This window comes from Arachis hypogaea, chromosome 19, assembly GCF_003086295.3.
Source record: "Arachis hypogaea cultivar Tifrunner chromosome 19, arahy.Tifrunner.gnm2.J5K5, whole genome shotgun sequence".
NCBI classification, from domain to species: Eukaryota; Viridiplantae; Streptophyta; class Magnoliopsida; order Fabales; family Fabaceae; genus Arachis; species Arachis hypogaea.
The window spans coordinates 52,547,793-52,564,946 of record NC_092054.1 but is presented as its reverse complement, the minus strand read 5'-3'; the positions used below and the strand labels follow the sequence as shown (position 1 = coordinate 52,564,946).

General features: G+C 34.2%; 2 protein-coding genes and 1 non-coding gene across 19 annotated transcripts; all 3 read right to left on the bottom strand.

The window, feature by feature from the left end:
- Positions 1 to 2,592: 2,592 nt before the first annotated feature.
- Positions 2,593 to 8,018, bottom strand: LOC112775410 (uncharacterized). Of its 17 annotated transcripts, none has more exons than XM_072226897.1 (9): positions 7,364 to 8,018; positions 4,955 to 5,040; positions 4,760 to 4,864; positions 4,526 to 4,664; positions 4,139 to 4,241; positions 3,638 to 3,956; positions 3,488 to 3,559; positions 3,246 to 3,367; positions 2,593 to 2,947 (listed from the first exon to the last, which is right to left on the bottom strand). In XM_072226897.1, exons 1-4 carry the CDS (start codon positions 7,762 to 7,764, stop codon positions 4,606 to 4,608), a joined length of 651 nt encoding a protein of 216 aa, XP_072082998.1. In that variant the 5' UTR covers positions 7,765 to 8,018; the 3' UTR covers positions 2,593 to 2,947; positions 3,246 to 3,367; positions 3,488 to 3,559; positions 3,638 to 3,956; positions 4,139 to 4,241; positions 4,526 to 4,605. The 17 variants fall into 17 exon arrangements, with proteins under 17 accessions (XP_072082998.1, XP_072082997.1, XP_072083000.1 ...); XM_072226896.1 differs by lacking the exon at positions 3,246 to 3,367 and adding an exon at positions 3,173 to 3,245; XM_072226899.1 differs by lacking the exon at positions 3,246 to 3,367 and adding an exon at positions 3,173 to 3,245 and having other exon boundaries at positions 3,488 to 3,956; positions 4,505 to 4,664.
- Positions 8,019 to 9,424: 1,406 nt separating this feature from the next.
- On the bottom strand, positions 9,425 to 10,438 carry LOC140182266 (fatty acyl-CoA reductase 3-like). Its single transcript, XM_072228412.1, has 4 exons — positions 10,023 to 10,438; positions 9,877 to 9,942; positions 9,729 to 9,776; positions 9,425 to 9,641 (listed from the first exon to the last, which is right to left on the bottom strand). The coding sequence occupies exons 1-4, from the start codon at positions 10,436 to 10,438 to the stop codon at positions 9,425 to 9,427; spliced, it is 747 nt and encodes a 248-aa protein (XP_072084513.1).
- A 4,083-nt stretch (positions 10,439 to 14,521) lies between these two features.
- LOC112781202 (small nucleolar RNA R71) lies at positions 14,522 to 14,629 on the bottom strand. Its single transcript, XR_003191993.1, has one exon. It is a non-coding gene; the product is annotated as a small nucleolar RNA R71 (small nucleolar RNA).
- Between the last annotated feature and the right edge of the window lie 2,525 nt (positions 14,630 to 17,154).

Genomic DNA, 17,154 nt, shown 5'->3' with positions numbered 1-17,154 from the left:
TGATTCGCTTGACTAAATCAACCACTAAACTAAAATTGCTCAATTCTTCAATCCCTGTGGGATCGACCTCACTCATGTGAGTTATTATTACTTGATGCGACCCGGTATATTTGTCGGTTAGATTTGTGTGCTTGGAATTTGTTTTCCAAAAATACACATCAGTAAGTAACTAGAGAGTCAGCCAACAACTTCTAATTACAAATTAATACTTGAGTATTCCAACTCAAGGGTCTCCTATTAATCAACTCCCAAGTCAAGTTGGGAGTCTACTTCATTGACATGAATGCCATTTTCATAAACATATAAAGGGAACGCAAAGAAGACATGGTAATTCAAATAAAGTAATAACAGAAAATTAATTAAAGGTAAAAATAATTCTTTACATTAATAAATTCCAAAATCGAAGATATCCATATGTAACTCTGAACAAACTGAATGGAAAGAAAAAGAGTAAGGAAAGAAGAAAGCAAACTGTAATGGCAAAGACTTCAAACGGAGGTAGTAACTCTTCTCAATATCCAAATCAAAAGAATAAAACTAGAAATCTATGAATGTGAAGAACACTAAAGGAAGTAGTAATTTTCTCTCCAAGATTCAAAACTAAAACTAAAATTGTGTCAAAGTGAATGTGTCTTGAGTCTCTGCTTGTCCCCTGGCTCTAGTCTGTGTCTCTAGACCGAAAACTGGGTCCAAAACTAGCCCATAATTGCCTCCAGCGTCTTCTGCAATTTTTGCACGTGGCGCACGTCATGCGTACGCCTAAGTCACACGTACGCGTCGATTGTCTTCTGCGCGTGTCAAGCGTTCGCGTCAGTCACGCATGCGCGTCGATATTCGACTTCGCTAGTCACGCATACGCGTCAGTCACACGTACGCGTCGCTGTGAAAAGCTCCAAGTCACGCGTACGCGTGAGCCATGCGTGTGCGTCGATCCTCGCTGGTCATCTCCTTCGTTTCTTGTGTTCCTTCCATTTTTGCAAGCTTCTTCTCCATCCTTTAAGCCATTCCTGCCCTACACAGCCTGAAAACACTTAACGCACGGATCACTGCATCAAATGGTATAAAGGGGAATTAAAAATACACACTTTAAAGGATTAGGAAGCAAGTTTTCAATCATAGAACAAAATTGGGAAGGATTTGTAAAACCATGTAAATTATATGAATAAGTGTGCAAAGAATTGATAAAAACCACTCAATTTAGCACAAGATAAACCATAAAATAGTGGTTTATCAATAATATAAAATTGTCGTTGATTTCAATTGAATTGGTTTTGGCTATCAATTTTTGTTTTCTGTAGTTAAGACTTGAGTATCATTACAAATACTTTTGGGTAATGCTAGAGAATCAATATTATATCAGTTATTTTTAGTTAACATTATAACAGGTTACCTAACAAGTCTAGTATGAAGGCCACTAAAATTTAGTTTTTACTGAGTTTAGATTTTGAATGCTTCTTTTAATTGAATTTTGGATTTTCCTGTTTAAGAATTTCTAAATATTTTGTTTTCTTACGTTAATATTTACTACAATATTGACTATACAATGTTGATTTCCAAAACTTTCTCTATTCTTTTACTTATTTTTATCACTTTTTATTGCATTTTGAAAATATTTTTCTGGTTATAAAAAAATGAAAGATATTTTTGTCAATATCTCTATAAATTTGGGACGATTTTTAGTAGTTTTTCCGCTGAACAAACTTATTTCTTCCAAAATCAAAACCTTCACTCCTTCTCTCTCTCCTTATAAGATGATGAATTTTTTATTTTTTATTTTCTTAATAGAGAAAAGAGTAACTCTGCTCTAAAATAAGTGGTTGTTTTAGGAAAAAACACATACAGCTCTATAATCTTTTAAATCGAGGACAAATTCATCCCTTGTGATTGAAAAATACAAAAACATCTGTCATCATTTCATACGCACTACAAGAAACATCGTTAAAATCGACGGCTAAGCCATTGATAATATTAAAAATAGATGGCAAAATGGACGGTGGAGGTGGTCGCTATTAAACTTGTCGATTTTTCAAAATTCGAATAAAATCGACGGCTTACCTAGCCGTCGATAATAATTTAATAAAAATCGATACCATTTTCGTCTATAATATGAGTTTGATAACTTTACCTTCTTACTAAAATCGAGCCGTCGATATTATTATGTAAAATCGACACTTTTTTTGTCGATATTTGATTCAATAAAATTGACAACGTTGCCGTCGATATTATTATATAAAATCGACGCTATTTCTGTCGATATTTGATTCAATAAAATCGACACAATTACCGTCGATTTAATTATTGAGATACCAACAAATTCTTTGTCTATATTTTATTTTTTTTGTCTATTTTAAATTTAAAAAGCGACAACGTTACCATCGATTTTATTAGCTATATTTTTTAATTATTTTTTTATTTGAAAAAATAGTAAACAATTAATGCAAATAAACTCTTAAATATAGAAATAAAATTTATATAGAATATTAAATAACAAGACAAATAAACTTTTAAATATAAAAATAAAATTTATACTAAATATTAGATAATGAGTTTACAAACTTATTAAAATAATAAATAATCCTCTAACATAAAGACTTAAGACAAGATAAATTTTCATAGTAATCCTGTTTTTAGTCAACTTAATTCTTAACAAAAGCACTAATATATTAAACTACAAAACTTTAAAAGAATCATTATTACAAAAATTAACTATTATAGTTGAAGGATCAAATTCCAACCATGAAAAACTACCATTCCATTGCAAGAAAATTGGTACAAACTAGAAACTGTTACCCTCCATAAAAATGATCTTATCAAACCATGTTGGGCCTCTGTGGTAGAAGGAGATTATAAAAGTTATCATGCAAGAAGAAATTCTTTCCCTTGCTATCAACAGCTTTCTTCCAGCCACACCATCCACCATTAACGATCTTTTTCAGATCATCTGTGCCTGTATAGTGTGGATCGAGTATTAGATTGAATCAAATGCAAAAGCCTCACCTTCCTCCATATATAAGGAACCCTAATGCAGCCATAAATGACACAGGTGCACAGAAGAAAAATAATCTCATAAGAGAAAAGGCCACACATTTAGCAAGATATTGTATTCTGGTGGCAAAAACACATTCTTAATGTGGGTATGAAATACAAATTGATATTTGCTTTAAAAACTAACCTACAATGAATATATTTCCAACGAGCTCAATAACACTATTGTGATCTATCCAGAGGTACAGCCAAATACAAACCTGAATCCAAATCACGCTTTAATCATTGCGATAATCGATATCATCTATCAAAGGAGAAATTTGTTTTCTTCTATTTAGCTCTGGGAGAAACTTATGCCATCTTGAAATGCTTCTTGTGGCAACTAAATACAAGTATAACTCAAATAGTAGAAATCTATAATTGGATTTTTGCAAAGCAATTAAAATTCTTAACTAGTCTAGTAGCTTGTGATTGAAGTAAAGGTAGCAGGAAAGCACACTACCTGGATGAAATAGACGGCAGCATTGATAGAGATATAAACAAGCCTGAAATTATAAGTGGACAAACTCCTTGCCTGCTCAGTGAGTCAGTTAGAATGGATTGTAAGAGTAATTGTAAAAGAGAGCGCAGTGAAGAAATGGGGGAGGCATACCTGACGATAAATTTCAGCCCAGAAAAGGACTAGAAGTGTACAAGTAGAGAAAAACAGGATGCCAGGAAGGTCCAAGAGCACCAAAATCAACACCTTGGGATGGAGGAGGAAGACTTGGGAGTGAAATCCAAAGACGAGGGCGCGTAGAGTGTTGACGAGGAAGTTCATGAGATAGAAGATCTTCTGGGTGGTCCAACCATATTGGGGGACTCTCAGCTCGATTCTAATCAATTGAATCTTAAGAAATCAAAGATGGTGAGGGAATTTATTTCGAAATAGTAATCCACTCCCAAGAGTGTATATGCAAGTACACCACCACCTGCATTTGGATGCTAGAGGGTTAAGAGCAACTCATTCTGAAAATATCACAGAGCAAAAGACAAAATCATTGAAGCAAATATGCAACTGAAAAAATATATACTTTTGAATTTAAGCCCATCATTTTGGAAAATGTTGTAGATGAATGACAGATGGAAGTATAAAAGTATATCATTGACTAACCAATCATAATAGGTGTTCCTTGGGTCTCAAAGTGCAATGCTAGCTCTCGACATTTTTCCGGAAGCTCAGCTCCGGATCTAACATTGATCACTTTGCATGTGACCTATTTCAGAAAGAAAACAACCGAGTCAAGTCAAATCATTTATCTAGAACCCAAATAGGTGATTTAGAAAGAGGAAACAAAAAAAAAGGTTTGCACTCTGTTTAGATCAGATCAAGTATCTAAATTCCAGCCTTCTTTGCCTAGGGCTCAGCATATGTTGTCCAGTTGGAACAAAAAAAACCAAAGGTTGATGTTTAATCAATTGGCATTTAATTAACCTAAAGGTTAATGTTATCAAATACTGTAATAAGGAGAATACTTACTGTAATAAGGAGAATACTTACGCCAAGAAGTTTGTCCAAAACAAAGCTCAACTCAATAGTAATAAGAGATGAGTGTTTGCTCTTCATCGATGAGCTTATACTCAATAAATGTTGTTATGCTCAAAGGCCATGCTCATCAGATTCTTATGAGTAGCAGCATCTGTGGAGTAAATTAACATAACACAAAGTAAATTCAATACAAGTATCACAAAATTGTGACAAAAAGACAATTTTTTTTAAAAGAATAAAACTTACAAACAAGAATTGTTCCCAATACAGTTGAGATTTTCCCTTGGATTGTCACCAAACCAGCTTTTTCGACATCTTGCAAGTCCTTGGATCCCATAGAATCAAATGTACCTATAGGATGGGAATATTTCACCACTTAACAAAATAATTTAATTTTATTTAACAACAAATTTAGTTTTAAAAGTCAGTGAATTGCTAAACCTAGTTTTACAGTTTGAAGGCCAGATGTTATGCATGCTACATTTGAGAAACCGGCCTGCTCTAGTTTATTTGCAGCTGCAGCAGACCTTGACAACAAAGTAGAATGAAAATTTCAAATGCTTATATTAGCATTAGCATAATAAAACTCAATGCAGGTACACCAAAAAATCAAACTATGCAAATTTATACATGTACAATGTTTCTTTTGCCAAGGCTTCTAAAAGTGTCAAGAAGTTGGCTACATAATTTATACAAGTAAACTCTTAATTCACATAGTTGGTTCAAGTGGGTGAACATTTGTTCTCTTTAAGAAAAGTCTTGGGTTTATAACAAAAATGGATTCGACTTGGTGAATGGTAAACCAAAGAACAACCCAGAGAAATTATTGTGCAGAGTCCTTTTTACAATGGTACCTACTACAACAAATAAGGGTTTTCGCAACAAATAAGGGTTTCTCACACACTATTTAAAAAAAGAAAGAAAAAAAAGGAATAGCGGGGAAGAAAAGGGGTATTTTCCTCCAGGAAGGACCAGAGAGATTGGTATACCCGAATAGAATCTAAAGGTTCTGAACCGGATATAGCAGCTTTCCTCGCCGCAGCAAGGCTTTCAACTTCATCTGCATGACCACACACTTAACCCAAAGCACATGACAAGCATATAGCATTAAGTTAAATTTTGTTCTGCCTCACCAATCAAAATAAATACTAGATTGCTTTCTTCTTTACCATTTCTTGAATCTTTTGGAAAAGTTTTGCAACCTAAACAACAAGGAAACACAATTGTGCATTCAGTGCAACAATACAACATAATAACATTTCATCTATCAATAACCTCTGAAGTGATAACAAATTATAAATTCATCAACTACAAAGCATTGGTACTTCTAATAACTATTGTACATGCATACCAACTTGCCATTTTCAGAAAACCATTTACTGAATAAAGAATGTGCATTCACTTTAATAACCTGGCACTGTGGGAATCTGAGAATGTGGAATTCACTTTAATTATATTTTTCTAGATAGAACTCATTATTGTTTGTTAAGAATCTATCCAATAATTTTACTTGCATTAGTAAAACTAGATTCAAATGAATAAAGGTAAACATGATTAGCGTAAAACACATTCAAAATGATATTATTTGTGCGAGTTCTATGCTATTAGCTTTTAGTTCAATTCTAATCCGTTGCTTCTAAATTTTGGTGAGATTACATTCAACATCCCTAAGTTTCAAAATCTACAAGTTTCAGGTTCATATCACTTCATTTGATTAATTAATTATCAATTGGAAGTGGAGCCCTGTTTTCATAAATCAGTTCAGAGTTTTCAGCAAACAACTGACCTTCCAAGTGACTTATCTAAGTCTAAAAAATAGATATGAACATAAAACTTGTACTCACTTAAAATAGACTGATAGATCTTTAAAATCCTTTTGAAATCAACTCAAAATTATGTTTAAATTAAAAGTTATAGCGTCTGCAAGTTGGTACTGCAGAACCAAAAAACCAGAAAAATCTACAGCAACCACTAAACTTCAAAAAATCATATCTTCCAAACCACTTGGCCAAATTCCCTGAAATTTTTATGGAATTTTCAAGACACACTAAAGTTTTACAAAAAATAATTTCATCTAAAAATTTGGTCTGGACTGCTCACAAAAAGTCATTTGTTCTGCTACAAATTATGCAGATTTCTGCAGAAATTCTGCACAAAGTATTTCTAACAACCTCACATACCAAATCCTATATTCAAGCCTAGGATTCATCTAAAACTACATTCTAACTTTCTTTTCACTAACCAAAGTTGTCCAAGAACTCTTAATTCAATATATCACAATTTCATATCATAGGTGCAACGTAACCATATTATCATAGCATCCATTCTTCAACATCTCATCTATAACAACATATCTCATGTTCTGATTCATCAAATGAATTTCCAGCAACCATAGCAATATTCCATACACAAAATCATCATCAACAAGTACTAGCAACAAGTATAACTTTAAAATACACAACATCGTCAATAATCACTACATTAAATCATTAAACCAATCACCAACTACAGCCATGATTCAACTCAATTCCAACAATTATTCACACAAAGCAACCATAAACCATTTGCAGTTACTCGTTTAATTTTATTGGCATTCATAACTTAAAACATTTATTTTTAAAACAAATCCCCTACCTCAATTAGTCGAGACCGCAGAATTTAAACGTGACAAACCCTCTTATTCTAAATTCACAATAGCAGCGGCTTAGACCCAGCAGTAGCAACAGCAGTAACATTATCAATAATCATAGCTATAAGGGCTAAAATAAAATAAAACGAGAATAGGGTAACCAATGAAATAGCAGCAGAGCAAGAATGGAAACAGAGCAAATTAGAGGAAGGGATCTAGACCATATTAGAGGTACTTCGACGGCATTCCCCTTTTTTTTGAAACCGCAACGGTGATCATGGCAGCAGCGGTGGCGGCTGAACAGCCCTCTGCCTCTCGGCACAAGCCTCACACGACTCCTTTCCTTGTTCTCAAGGCTCCTCTCTCCTTTCGCACATGCAACAGATGATGGCGGCCATAGAAGTAGCGGCAGCGCTAGAGCCTTCGGTGGTGACGACGGGGTCACGACGTGGTGGCGGTGACGGAACACAACAGCAGTGACGGTTTTAACGGCGACTGGTCCCTCAGCGGTGGTAGAACGCGAAGGCTCTTCTCCTCCGACGCGAGCTCCTCTCCTCCTCGCGACAACGCCAGCGATGACTCCCCATGGACGGCGACTGGGCGGTGCGATTCCTTCCTCCATCGCGGTCCCCTCTCTCGCCTCAGTTCTGATCCGTAATGAAGATGACTTCACGGACAGTAGCGGCGGCAAGGTGCGGCTTCCCCTCCTCTCCTCTTCTCCCTTCGGTTCTCACTCTCAGATCTCTTTGTCCCTCTATGTATGTTTATATGTCTGTGCATGTTTGTTTATTTGGTGTGTGGTGAGTTCTGTGAGTGAGTAGCGGTGAGAAAGGGTGAAGTGGCTCAGTGGAGAATGAACAGGTGGTAGGGGGGTACATGTGTGTGTGGGTTGGGTAGAAAGGGGTTAGGGTTAATGAATTAGAAATTAGGGTTTAGAATTGAGAATTTAGGATTTGAGTAGAGTTTTGAGTTAAAACTCAATTTAATCATTTTAATCAATATAATTAATTTTAAGAATACTATTTTATTCTTCAAATTACAAATTATTTGTAATTAAATATTTTAATTTAAAATTATAGATAAATAAATAAATTTTTTTTAGTTCATAATATTAATCAAAATTTTAAATTATTTCAATTTAATTTATATACAAAACTCTCTTTCATCTCCAATTACTAAAACTCTGAATTTTAATTAAGCAAAAATCATTAATTTTAGTAAATCAAAAATATCTAATTTATAATTAAAATTTATATAAAACCAAATTAATTTAAAACATGAAGTCTCATAACTTTTCTAAAAAAAATTATATATATAATTATAAATAATTCATTATTTATTTTCTAAAAATCTGGGACTTAGAAAAATTATCAACAAATATGATAAATTATAAATAAATTATTATTTAATTTTCCAAAAATTTGGGTTGTTACAAGTTTGGCATTGTTCGATGATGGCTCTAATGATGAGTGGTGTCGGTTATGGAGCGCTAGGGCTAATAGAGGAAGGAAAAATTAACAAGTCTCTATGTTTTATTTTGAAGAGAGGTTGTTGAAATTTTTTTGAAGTGTTAAAAAAATATTAACTTAAATTTTAGAGCGGGAATGAAACCAAAAATATATTATTGTTATAAATTTATTTTAAATTTATTTCTTCTATAAATAATATTTGTAATATATTTATAACAATAATTTTGAGTGTTCTAAAAATAATATTTATAGAGAAAATTATTTAAATTTGTATAATTATTTAAATAATATAAGAAAATTATTGTTTGATAAAAAATTGTTGTAATGGTTATAAAACCGTTCTTTAAAATAGTCAAAGAGAACGGTTTTATTTTGTTGCTATAACGTAATGAAAAATTGACCTTCAACAGTAACACTGCAAAAACCGTTGTCTAAGACCATCTAATAGAACGGTTTTAAAGTGTAGCATTTTGACAACGGTTTTTATGCGTTTCTTTTGTACAATTATTTAAACAACAACAAAAAACCGTTGCTTAAAACCAAATCATGGTAACGGTTATAAAACCGTTCTTTAAAATAGTCAAAGAGAACGGTTTTAATTTGTTGCTGTAAAATAATAAAAAATTGAATTCAATAGTAACACTATAAAAAACCGTTGTCTAAAACTATCTAAGAGAACAGTTTTAAGGCGTTGCAAAATTTGGCGTTGCTAAAACCCATATTTGTTGTAGTATACAGAAAGATGATATCATGAAGTAAGACGGCCAAAAGAAAAAAAATTCATGAATAAATTAATCTGAAAGGATGAACTCCTTAGTCCTTACTAGGATCATTGTCTTGATTTTCAACAAAGAGAGGCACATGATAGCAGGATTTTATGTGAGCTCTCTCAAACTGAATTTTGTCGCGTACATCTAAAACAGTATATCCAGCAACTGTTACAAGCTCCTTTGCTTGTTCAGCATTAACAAACTTCACTTCTGCTTTTATTGTAAGACTGCTCCTCCAGCGTAGTTTCCCTGGCACGGCCCTTGCATTGTGAGTTTTTAATACCAACCAAGATGTCCCCAAATTGAGAAAAAAATTACATTGAGACACAGAGCAAAATAGCACTTACCTCCACTGTTTGGAATCCCAATGTGTACATCCCTGAGTAAAGTTGAACCTAATATTACAAAAAGAATATTAAGTAACTGAAGGCATAAATAAAACAGAGGAAAGTATATGAGTTATTACTAAAAAATAAATAATGGTTGAAGTAATACAAATCCATATCTACTCCACCTTGCTTGGCTGCCATGTGCAATTTCTCTCTGTTGATGTCATCAAATCTGTGTGTCCAAATCAAATAAAAAATTATATTTATATATAAGAAGCAAGAAATAAATATAACAATATTGCGGGTACTTACATGCCAATGAAGAACAAGTAGGGCCTGTAAAGTTGAACCAAATGCTTAACAATAGAGATCTTCTTGTTGATATCTAAATAGGTTCCCTCAAAGTAGTGGCAAAATGCTACGTTCACTAGCTCTAACCCCTTTAATGGAACCAAGTAGCGAATGAACAAGTATCTCTGGAAGCTAGCCATGCTCTCCAATACCATAAACTTGCCAACTCTTATGGCATTTCCCTCCTTGTCTAAGCATGGTTTTGCGTTGAAATATCTGAATCCATAGTCACGCAGATCATGGTATTTCACTGGATTTGCCATCGACGACCCTACATGATATATCATCTCATCACATGCTTTATTATTGCTCACATGACCCACCATATCTGCAAGGATTGCATTCACTACCATATCTGCTGGTATCTGCTCCTCCATGCATTTTGATGAGCGGATAATTTATACCCTTTTTGGCATTGTTTTTACATAGTTTTTAGTATGTTTTAGTTGTTTTTTATTATATTTTTATTAGTTTTTACGCAAAAATCACATTTCTAAACTTTACTATGAGTTTGTGTATTTTTCTATAATTTCAGGTATTTTCTGGCTGAAATTGAGGGACCTGAGCAAAAATCTGATTCAGAGGCTGAGAAAGGACTGCAGATGCTGTTGGAGTCTGACCCTCCTGCACTCGAAGTGGATTTTCTGGAGCTACAGAAGCCCAATTGGTGCGCTCTTAATTGCGTTGGAAAGTAGACATCTTGGGATTTCCAGAAATATATAATAGTCTATTCTTTGCCCGAGATTTTATGGCCCAAACTGGCGTCTAAACACCCACCAGTGACCCTTTTCTAGAGTAAAACGCTAGAACTGGCACCAGAACTGGAGTTAAATGCCAAAACTGGCACCCAAGCTGGCATTTAACTCCAAGAATGGCCTATGCACGTGAAAGCTTCAATGCTCAGCCCAAGCACACACCAAGTGGGCCCCGGAAGTGGATGTCTGCACTATCTGCACTTAGTTACTTATTTTTGTAATCCCTAGTAACTAGTTTAGTATAAATAGCACTTTTTACTATTGTATTAGAGAGCTTATGCCATTATTCATGTTTGGAGGCTGGTCACACGGCCATGCCTAGACTATTTTCACTTATGTATTTTCTACGGTAGAGTTTCTACACCCCATATATTAAGGTGTGGAGCTCTGCTGTTCTTCATAAATTAATGCAATTACTACTGTTTTCTATTCAATCACGCTTGATTCTATTCTAAGATACTCACTCGTACTTCAATATGGAGAATATGATGATCCGTGACACTCATTATTATTCTCAAATCTATGAACGCGTGCCTGACAACCACTCCCGTTCTATCTGAGCTCAACGTAGTCATTGGGCGACAGCTTGAGTGCGTATCTCTTGGGTCTCTAATACACAGACCGAGTCCGTGAGATTAGTATCTTCGTGGTAGAGGCTAGAACCAATTGGCAGCCATTCCTGAGATCCGGAAAGTCTAAACCTTGTCTGTGGTATTTCGAGTAGGATCTGGGAAGGGATGACTATGACGAGCTTCAAACTTGCGAATGTTGGGCGCAGTGACAGTGTGCAAAAGGAAAAAGGGTCCTATTCCGACGCTAGCAGAAACTGACAGACGATTAGCCGTGCGGTAGCTGTACCTGGTATTTTTCATCCGAGACGAAAAATCTGACAGTTGATTAGTCGTGCAAAGATCATACCTGGTATTTTTTATCCGAGAGGATCATACAGCTTGCCATGGAAGGGAGCACGCATGATTGGAAGAAGACAATAGGAAAGCAGAGGTTCAGAAGCAACAAAGCATCTCCAATCGCTTATCTGAAATTCCAACCAATGAATCACATAAGTATCTCTATTTTATTTTATGTTTTATTTATCTTTTAATTATCAAAAACTCATAACCATTTGAATCCGCCTGACTGAGATTTACAAGATGACCATAGCTTGCTTCAAACCGACAATCTCCGTGGGATCAACCCTTACTTAGTAAGGTATTACTTGGACGACCCAATGCACTTGCTGGTTAGTTGTGCGGAGTTGTGAAAAGTGTGAATCACAATTTCGTGCACCAAGTTTTTGGCGCCGTTGCTGGGGATTGTTTGAGTTTGGACAACTGACGGTTCATCTTGTTGCTTATATTCGGTAATTTTATTTTATGTTTAAGATTTTTTATTTTTATTTTCAAAAAATTCAAAATAAAATAAAATAAAATAAAATTTGTTCTTCAGAGTTTTTAAGAACGAATTCTAGAGTTTCATGAGATATGTTGAATCCTGGCTGGCTGTTAAGCCATGTCTAATCTTTTGGACCGAGGTTTCCACTTATCTTTGCAAGAGCCTTTTGGTTCCCATCAATTTGGCTATTGTATATAATGCTCTGCTAAAGCTTGGCTGGCCATTTGGCCATGTCTAATTCTTTTGGACCGAAGCTTTAGACTAGCATTGCATGAATCTTGGAATTCTTATTAAAAATTTTGAATTTTTTTATTTTCTTTTACCAAAATATTTTCGAAAAAAAATACAAAAAAATTAATAAATCATAAAAACCAAAAATTTTGTGTTTCTTGTTTGAGTCTAGTGTCAAATTTTAAGTTTGGTGTCGATTGCATATTTTTCTTTTTCTTTAATTTTCAAAAATATATGCATTGTGTTCTTCATTGATCTTCAAGTTGTTCTTGATGATTTTCCTTGTTTGATCTTTGAATTTTCTTGTTTTGTGTCTTTTGTTGTTTTTCATATGCATTTTCGAAGTCATAGTGTCAAATCATTGAAAATTTCTAAGTTTAGTGTCTTGCATGTGTTTTTTTTCTTAAAAATTTTCAAAAATATGTTCTTGATGTTCATCTTGATTTTCAAAGTGTTCTTGGTATTCATCTTGACATTCAAAGTGTTCTTGCATGCATTATTTGTTTTGATCTTAAATTTTTATGCTTTGTTTCATTTTATTATTTTTCTCTCTCGTCATTAAAAATTCAAAAATAAAAAATAATATCTTTCCCTTATCTTACTCATAAATTTCGAAATTTTGGATTGATTTAGTCAAAACTTTTAAAATTTAGTTCTTTCTTGTGAGTCAAGTCAAAATTTTAATTTAAAAATTCTATCTTTTCAAATCCTTTTCAAAATCAAATCTTTTTCATTTTTCTGTCATGCTTTTCGAAAATTCTTCAAAATTGATTTTCAAAATCTTTTTCTTAATTTTATTTCATAGTTTTCGAAATCTTTGCTAACAATTAATGTTTTGATTCAAAAATTTCAAGTTTGTTACTTTCCTGTGAAGAAAGGTTCAATCTTTAAATTCTAAAATCATATCTTTTAGTTTCTTGTTAGTCAAGTAATCAACTTTAATTTCAAAAATTAAATCTTTTTAATTTCCTTTTCAAATCTTTTTCAAAATAGATTTCAATCATATCTTTTTCAAAATTTAATTTCAAAATCTTTTTCTAACCTCTTATCTTTTCAAAATTTGTTTTCAAATATTTTTCAATTAACTACTTGATTTTTTTGTTTGATTTAAAAAAGTTTACTATTTCTTATCTTTTTCAAAACCACCTAATTACTTTTCTCTCTAATTTTCGAAAACCACTAACTACTTTTTCAAAATTCTTTTTAATTAACTAATTATTTTAAATTCTAATTTTATTTTATTTTCCTTCTTAATTTTCAAATTTTAACTAATAATTAAAATAAAAACAAAAATATTTTTCTTTTCTTTTAATTAAAAATTCGAATACTCTCTCCCTTTCATCTCTTTCTATTTATTTATTTAATTACTAACACTTCTCTTCTTCTTAAAATTTGAACTCTCTCCCTCTCTCTGTGTTCGAATTCCCTTTATTTTCTCTCTACCTCATTCTTCTATTCTTCTCTTCGTCTACTCATATAAAGGAATCCCTATACTATGACATAGAGGATTCCTCTTCTTTTCCGTTCTCTTCTTTTTCATATGAGTAGGAACAAGGATAAGAACATTCTTGTTGAAGCTGATCCTGAACCTGAAAGGACTCTGAAGAGGAAGCTAAGAGAAGCTAAAGCACAAAACTCTGGAGAGGACCTAACATAAATTTTTGAAAAAGAAGAAGATATGGCAGCCGAAAATAACAACAATGGTGGAGATGCAAGGAAGATGCTTGGTGACTTTACTGCACCAACTTCTGACTTATATGAAAGAAGCATCTCAATCCCTGCAAATGGAGCAAACAACTTTGAGCTTAAGCCTCAATTAGTTTCTCTAATGCAGCAGAATTGCAAGTTTCATGGACTTCCATTGGAAGATCCTCATCAGTTCTTAGCTGAATTCTTGCAAATCTGTGACACTGTTAAGACCAATAGGGTTAATCTTGAGGTCTACAGACTTATGCTTTTCCCTTTGCTGTAAGAGACAAAGCTAGGATATGGTTGGACTCACAACCTAAAGAAAGCCTGAACTCTTGGGAAAAGTTAGTCAATGCTTTCTTGGCCAAATTCTTTCCACCTCAAAAGTTGAGGAAGCTTAAAGTAGAAGTCCAAACCTTCAAACAGAAAGAAGGTGAATCCCTCTATGAAGCTTGGGAAAGATACAAGCAATTGATCAGAAGGTGTCCTTCTGACATGCTTTCAGAATGGAGCATCTTATGTATATTCTATGATGGTCTGTCTGAATTATCCAAGATATCTTTGGATCACTCTGCTGGTGGATCTTTTCATCTGAAGAAGACGCCTGCAGAAGCCCAGGAACTCATTGAAATGGTTGCAAATAACCAGTTCATGTATACTTCTAAAAGAAATCCTGTGAATAATGGGATGACTCAGAAGAAAGAAGTTCTTGAGATTGATACTCTGAATGCAATATTGGCTCAAAGTAAAATATTAACTCAGCAAGTCAATATGATTTCTCAGAATCTGACTGGAATGCAAGCTGCATCCGGCAGTACTAAAGAAGCTTCTTCTGAAGAAGAAGCTTATGACCTTGAGAATCCTGCAATGGAAGAGGTGAATTACATGGGAGAATCCTATGGAAACACCTATAATCCTTCATGAAAAAATCATCCTAATTTTTCATGGAAGGATCAGCAGAAGCCTAATCAAGGCTTTAATAATAATAATGGTGGAAGAAATAGGTTTGGCAATAGCAAGCCTTTTCCATCATCTTTTGAGCAACAGACAGAGAATAGCCTCTCTGACTTAGCAACCATAGTCTCTGATCTATCTAAGACCACTTTCAGTTTCACAACTGAAACAAGGTCCTCCATCAAAAATTTGGAGGCACAAGTGGGTCAACTGAGTAAAAGAGTGACTAAAACTCCTCCTAGTACTCTCCCAAGCAATACAGAAGAGAATCCAAAAAGAGAGTGCAAGGCCATCAATATACCCAACAAGGCCGAACCTAGAGAGATTCAAAAGGCAGTGATTTCCAATGAGGAAGACCTCAATAGATGTCCACTAGCCAATAAGGAGCTCCCCATTGAGGAACCAAAGGAATCTGAGGCTCATATAGAGACCATAGAGATTCTACTGAACTTACTGTTGCCATTCATGAGCTCTGATGAGTATTCTTCCTCTGAAGAGGATGAAGATATTATTGAAGAGTAAGTTGCTCAGTATTTAGGAGCAATCATGAAGCTGAATTCCAAGTTATTTGGTAATGAGACTTGGGAGGATGAACCTCCATTGCTCATCAATGAACTGAATGCTTTGGTTCAACTGAAATTACCTCCGAAGAAATCGGATCCTGAAAAGTTCTTAATACCCTGTATCATAGGCACCATGACCTTTGAGAAGGCTTTGTGTGACCTGGGGTCAGGTATAAACCTTATGCCACTCTCTGTAATGGAGAAACTAGGGATCTTTGAGGTACAAGCTGCAAGAAGCTCACTAGAGATGGCAGACAAATCAATGAAACAGGCTTATAGACTTGTAGAGGATGTCTTAGTGAAGGTTGAAGGCATGTACATCCCTGCTGACTTCATAATCCTAGACACTGGGAAGGATGAAGATGAATCCATTATCCTTGGAAGACCCTTCCTAGCCACAGCAAGAGCTGTGATTGATGTGGACATAGGAGAGTTAGTCCTTCAATTGACTGAGGACTACCTTGTGTTTAAGGCTCAAGGATCTTCTTCTGTAACCATGGAGAGGAAGCATGAAAGGTTTCTCTCAATACAGAGTCAAACAGAGCCCCCACACTCAACTTCTAAGTTCGGTGTTGGGAGGCCATCATCAAGCTCTAAGTCTCTGTGAAGCTTGATGAGAGGACTTTTGTGTGGTTTAGAATTCACAAATGGATTCTCGTTGCAATATAGTTTCTAAACCAACAATAGTCCTTTCATACAAAAATTTGTTTGTCACTAAAATAAACCCCTAAATTTATAAACTGAAGTGTTGAACCTCGGGTCGTTCTCCCTAGGAATTACAATAAGGTGTTCTTGTTATTGGTTGAGGTATGTTTTGGGGTTTTGGGAATAAGGAACAAGAAATATAAATGGCAATGAAAATAAACTAACAACTAAAAAGGCCTTGGCAAGGGTTGGTGGTCAAGGATCTCTATCCTAATCACTAACCACAACATGAGAATTGGCAAGGATCAACCCCATTAAGTCATCCTTTAACTAATAAAGGAAAGTCAAATGAGCTATGTCAATCCAAGTCCATAAGTCCTAGTTCTCCACCAAATCAATTAGTGAGATCTAGAGTTAATGGCTCCCAATCATCAATCACTTGGACATTAGTAACTCAAGAGTTCCTAAGTTACGTTCCCAAGCCAACAGGAACAAAATCTACTCTAAAATCCAACCAAGCATTTCATCAAACACTTGGAAGGCAAAAAAGAAAAGCATAGTAAATTGCAAGAATTAAAGGAATCTACAACTACAAAAGTAAGAGATTAACAATAGAAAGGCAAAACAATAGAAAAATAAACTCATAACTAAAAGAAGCATTTTAACAAACACATAGAAGGCAACAAAAGCAAACAACATGAATTGTAAGAATTAAAGAGAGATCTAACTAGAATAGCAAGAGATCAATAATAGAAAAGGAAAACAATCATGAAACAACAAAGAACTTACCAATTACATTGAAGAAGAAATGTAGATCTACAAAAGAAAGTTCATAAACTACAACTAACAATACAAAGGACTTAC

Coding starts and splice junctions, on each gene's coding strand:
- LOC112775410 (XM_025819000.3), bottom strand. CDS start 7,764: ATGGAGGAAGGAATCGCACCGCCCAGTCGCCGTCCATGGGGAGTCATC. Junction 5,041..7,363: donor GTCGAAGTACCTCTAATATG/GTCTAGATCCCT, acceptor TTTGTTGTCAAG/GTCTGCTGCAGCTGCAAATA. Junction 4,865..4,954: donor CCTTCAAACTGTAAAACTAG/GTTTAGCAATTC, acceptor CCCATCCTATAG/GTACATTTGATTCTATGGGA.
- LOC140182266 (XM_072228412.1), bottom strand. CDS start 10,438: ATGGAGGAGCAGATACCAGCAGATATGGTAGTGAATGCAATCCTTGCA. Junction 9,943..10,022: donor TACTTGTTCTTCATTGGCAT/GTAAGTACCCGC, acceptor TTGGACACACAG/ATTTGATGACATCAACAGAG. Junction 9,777..9,876: donor GGTGGAGTAGATATGGATTT/GTATTACTTCAA, acceptor TTGTAATATTAG/GTTCAACTTTACTCAGGGAT.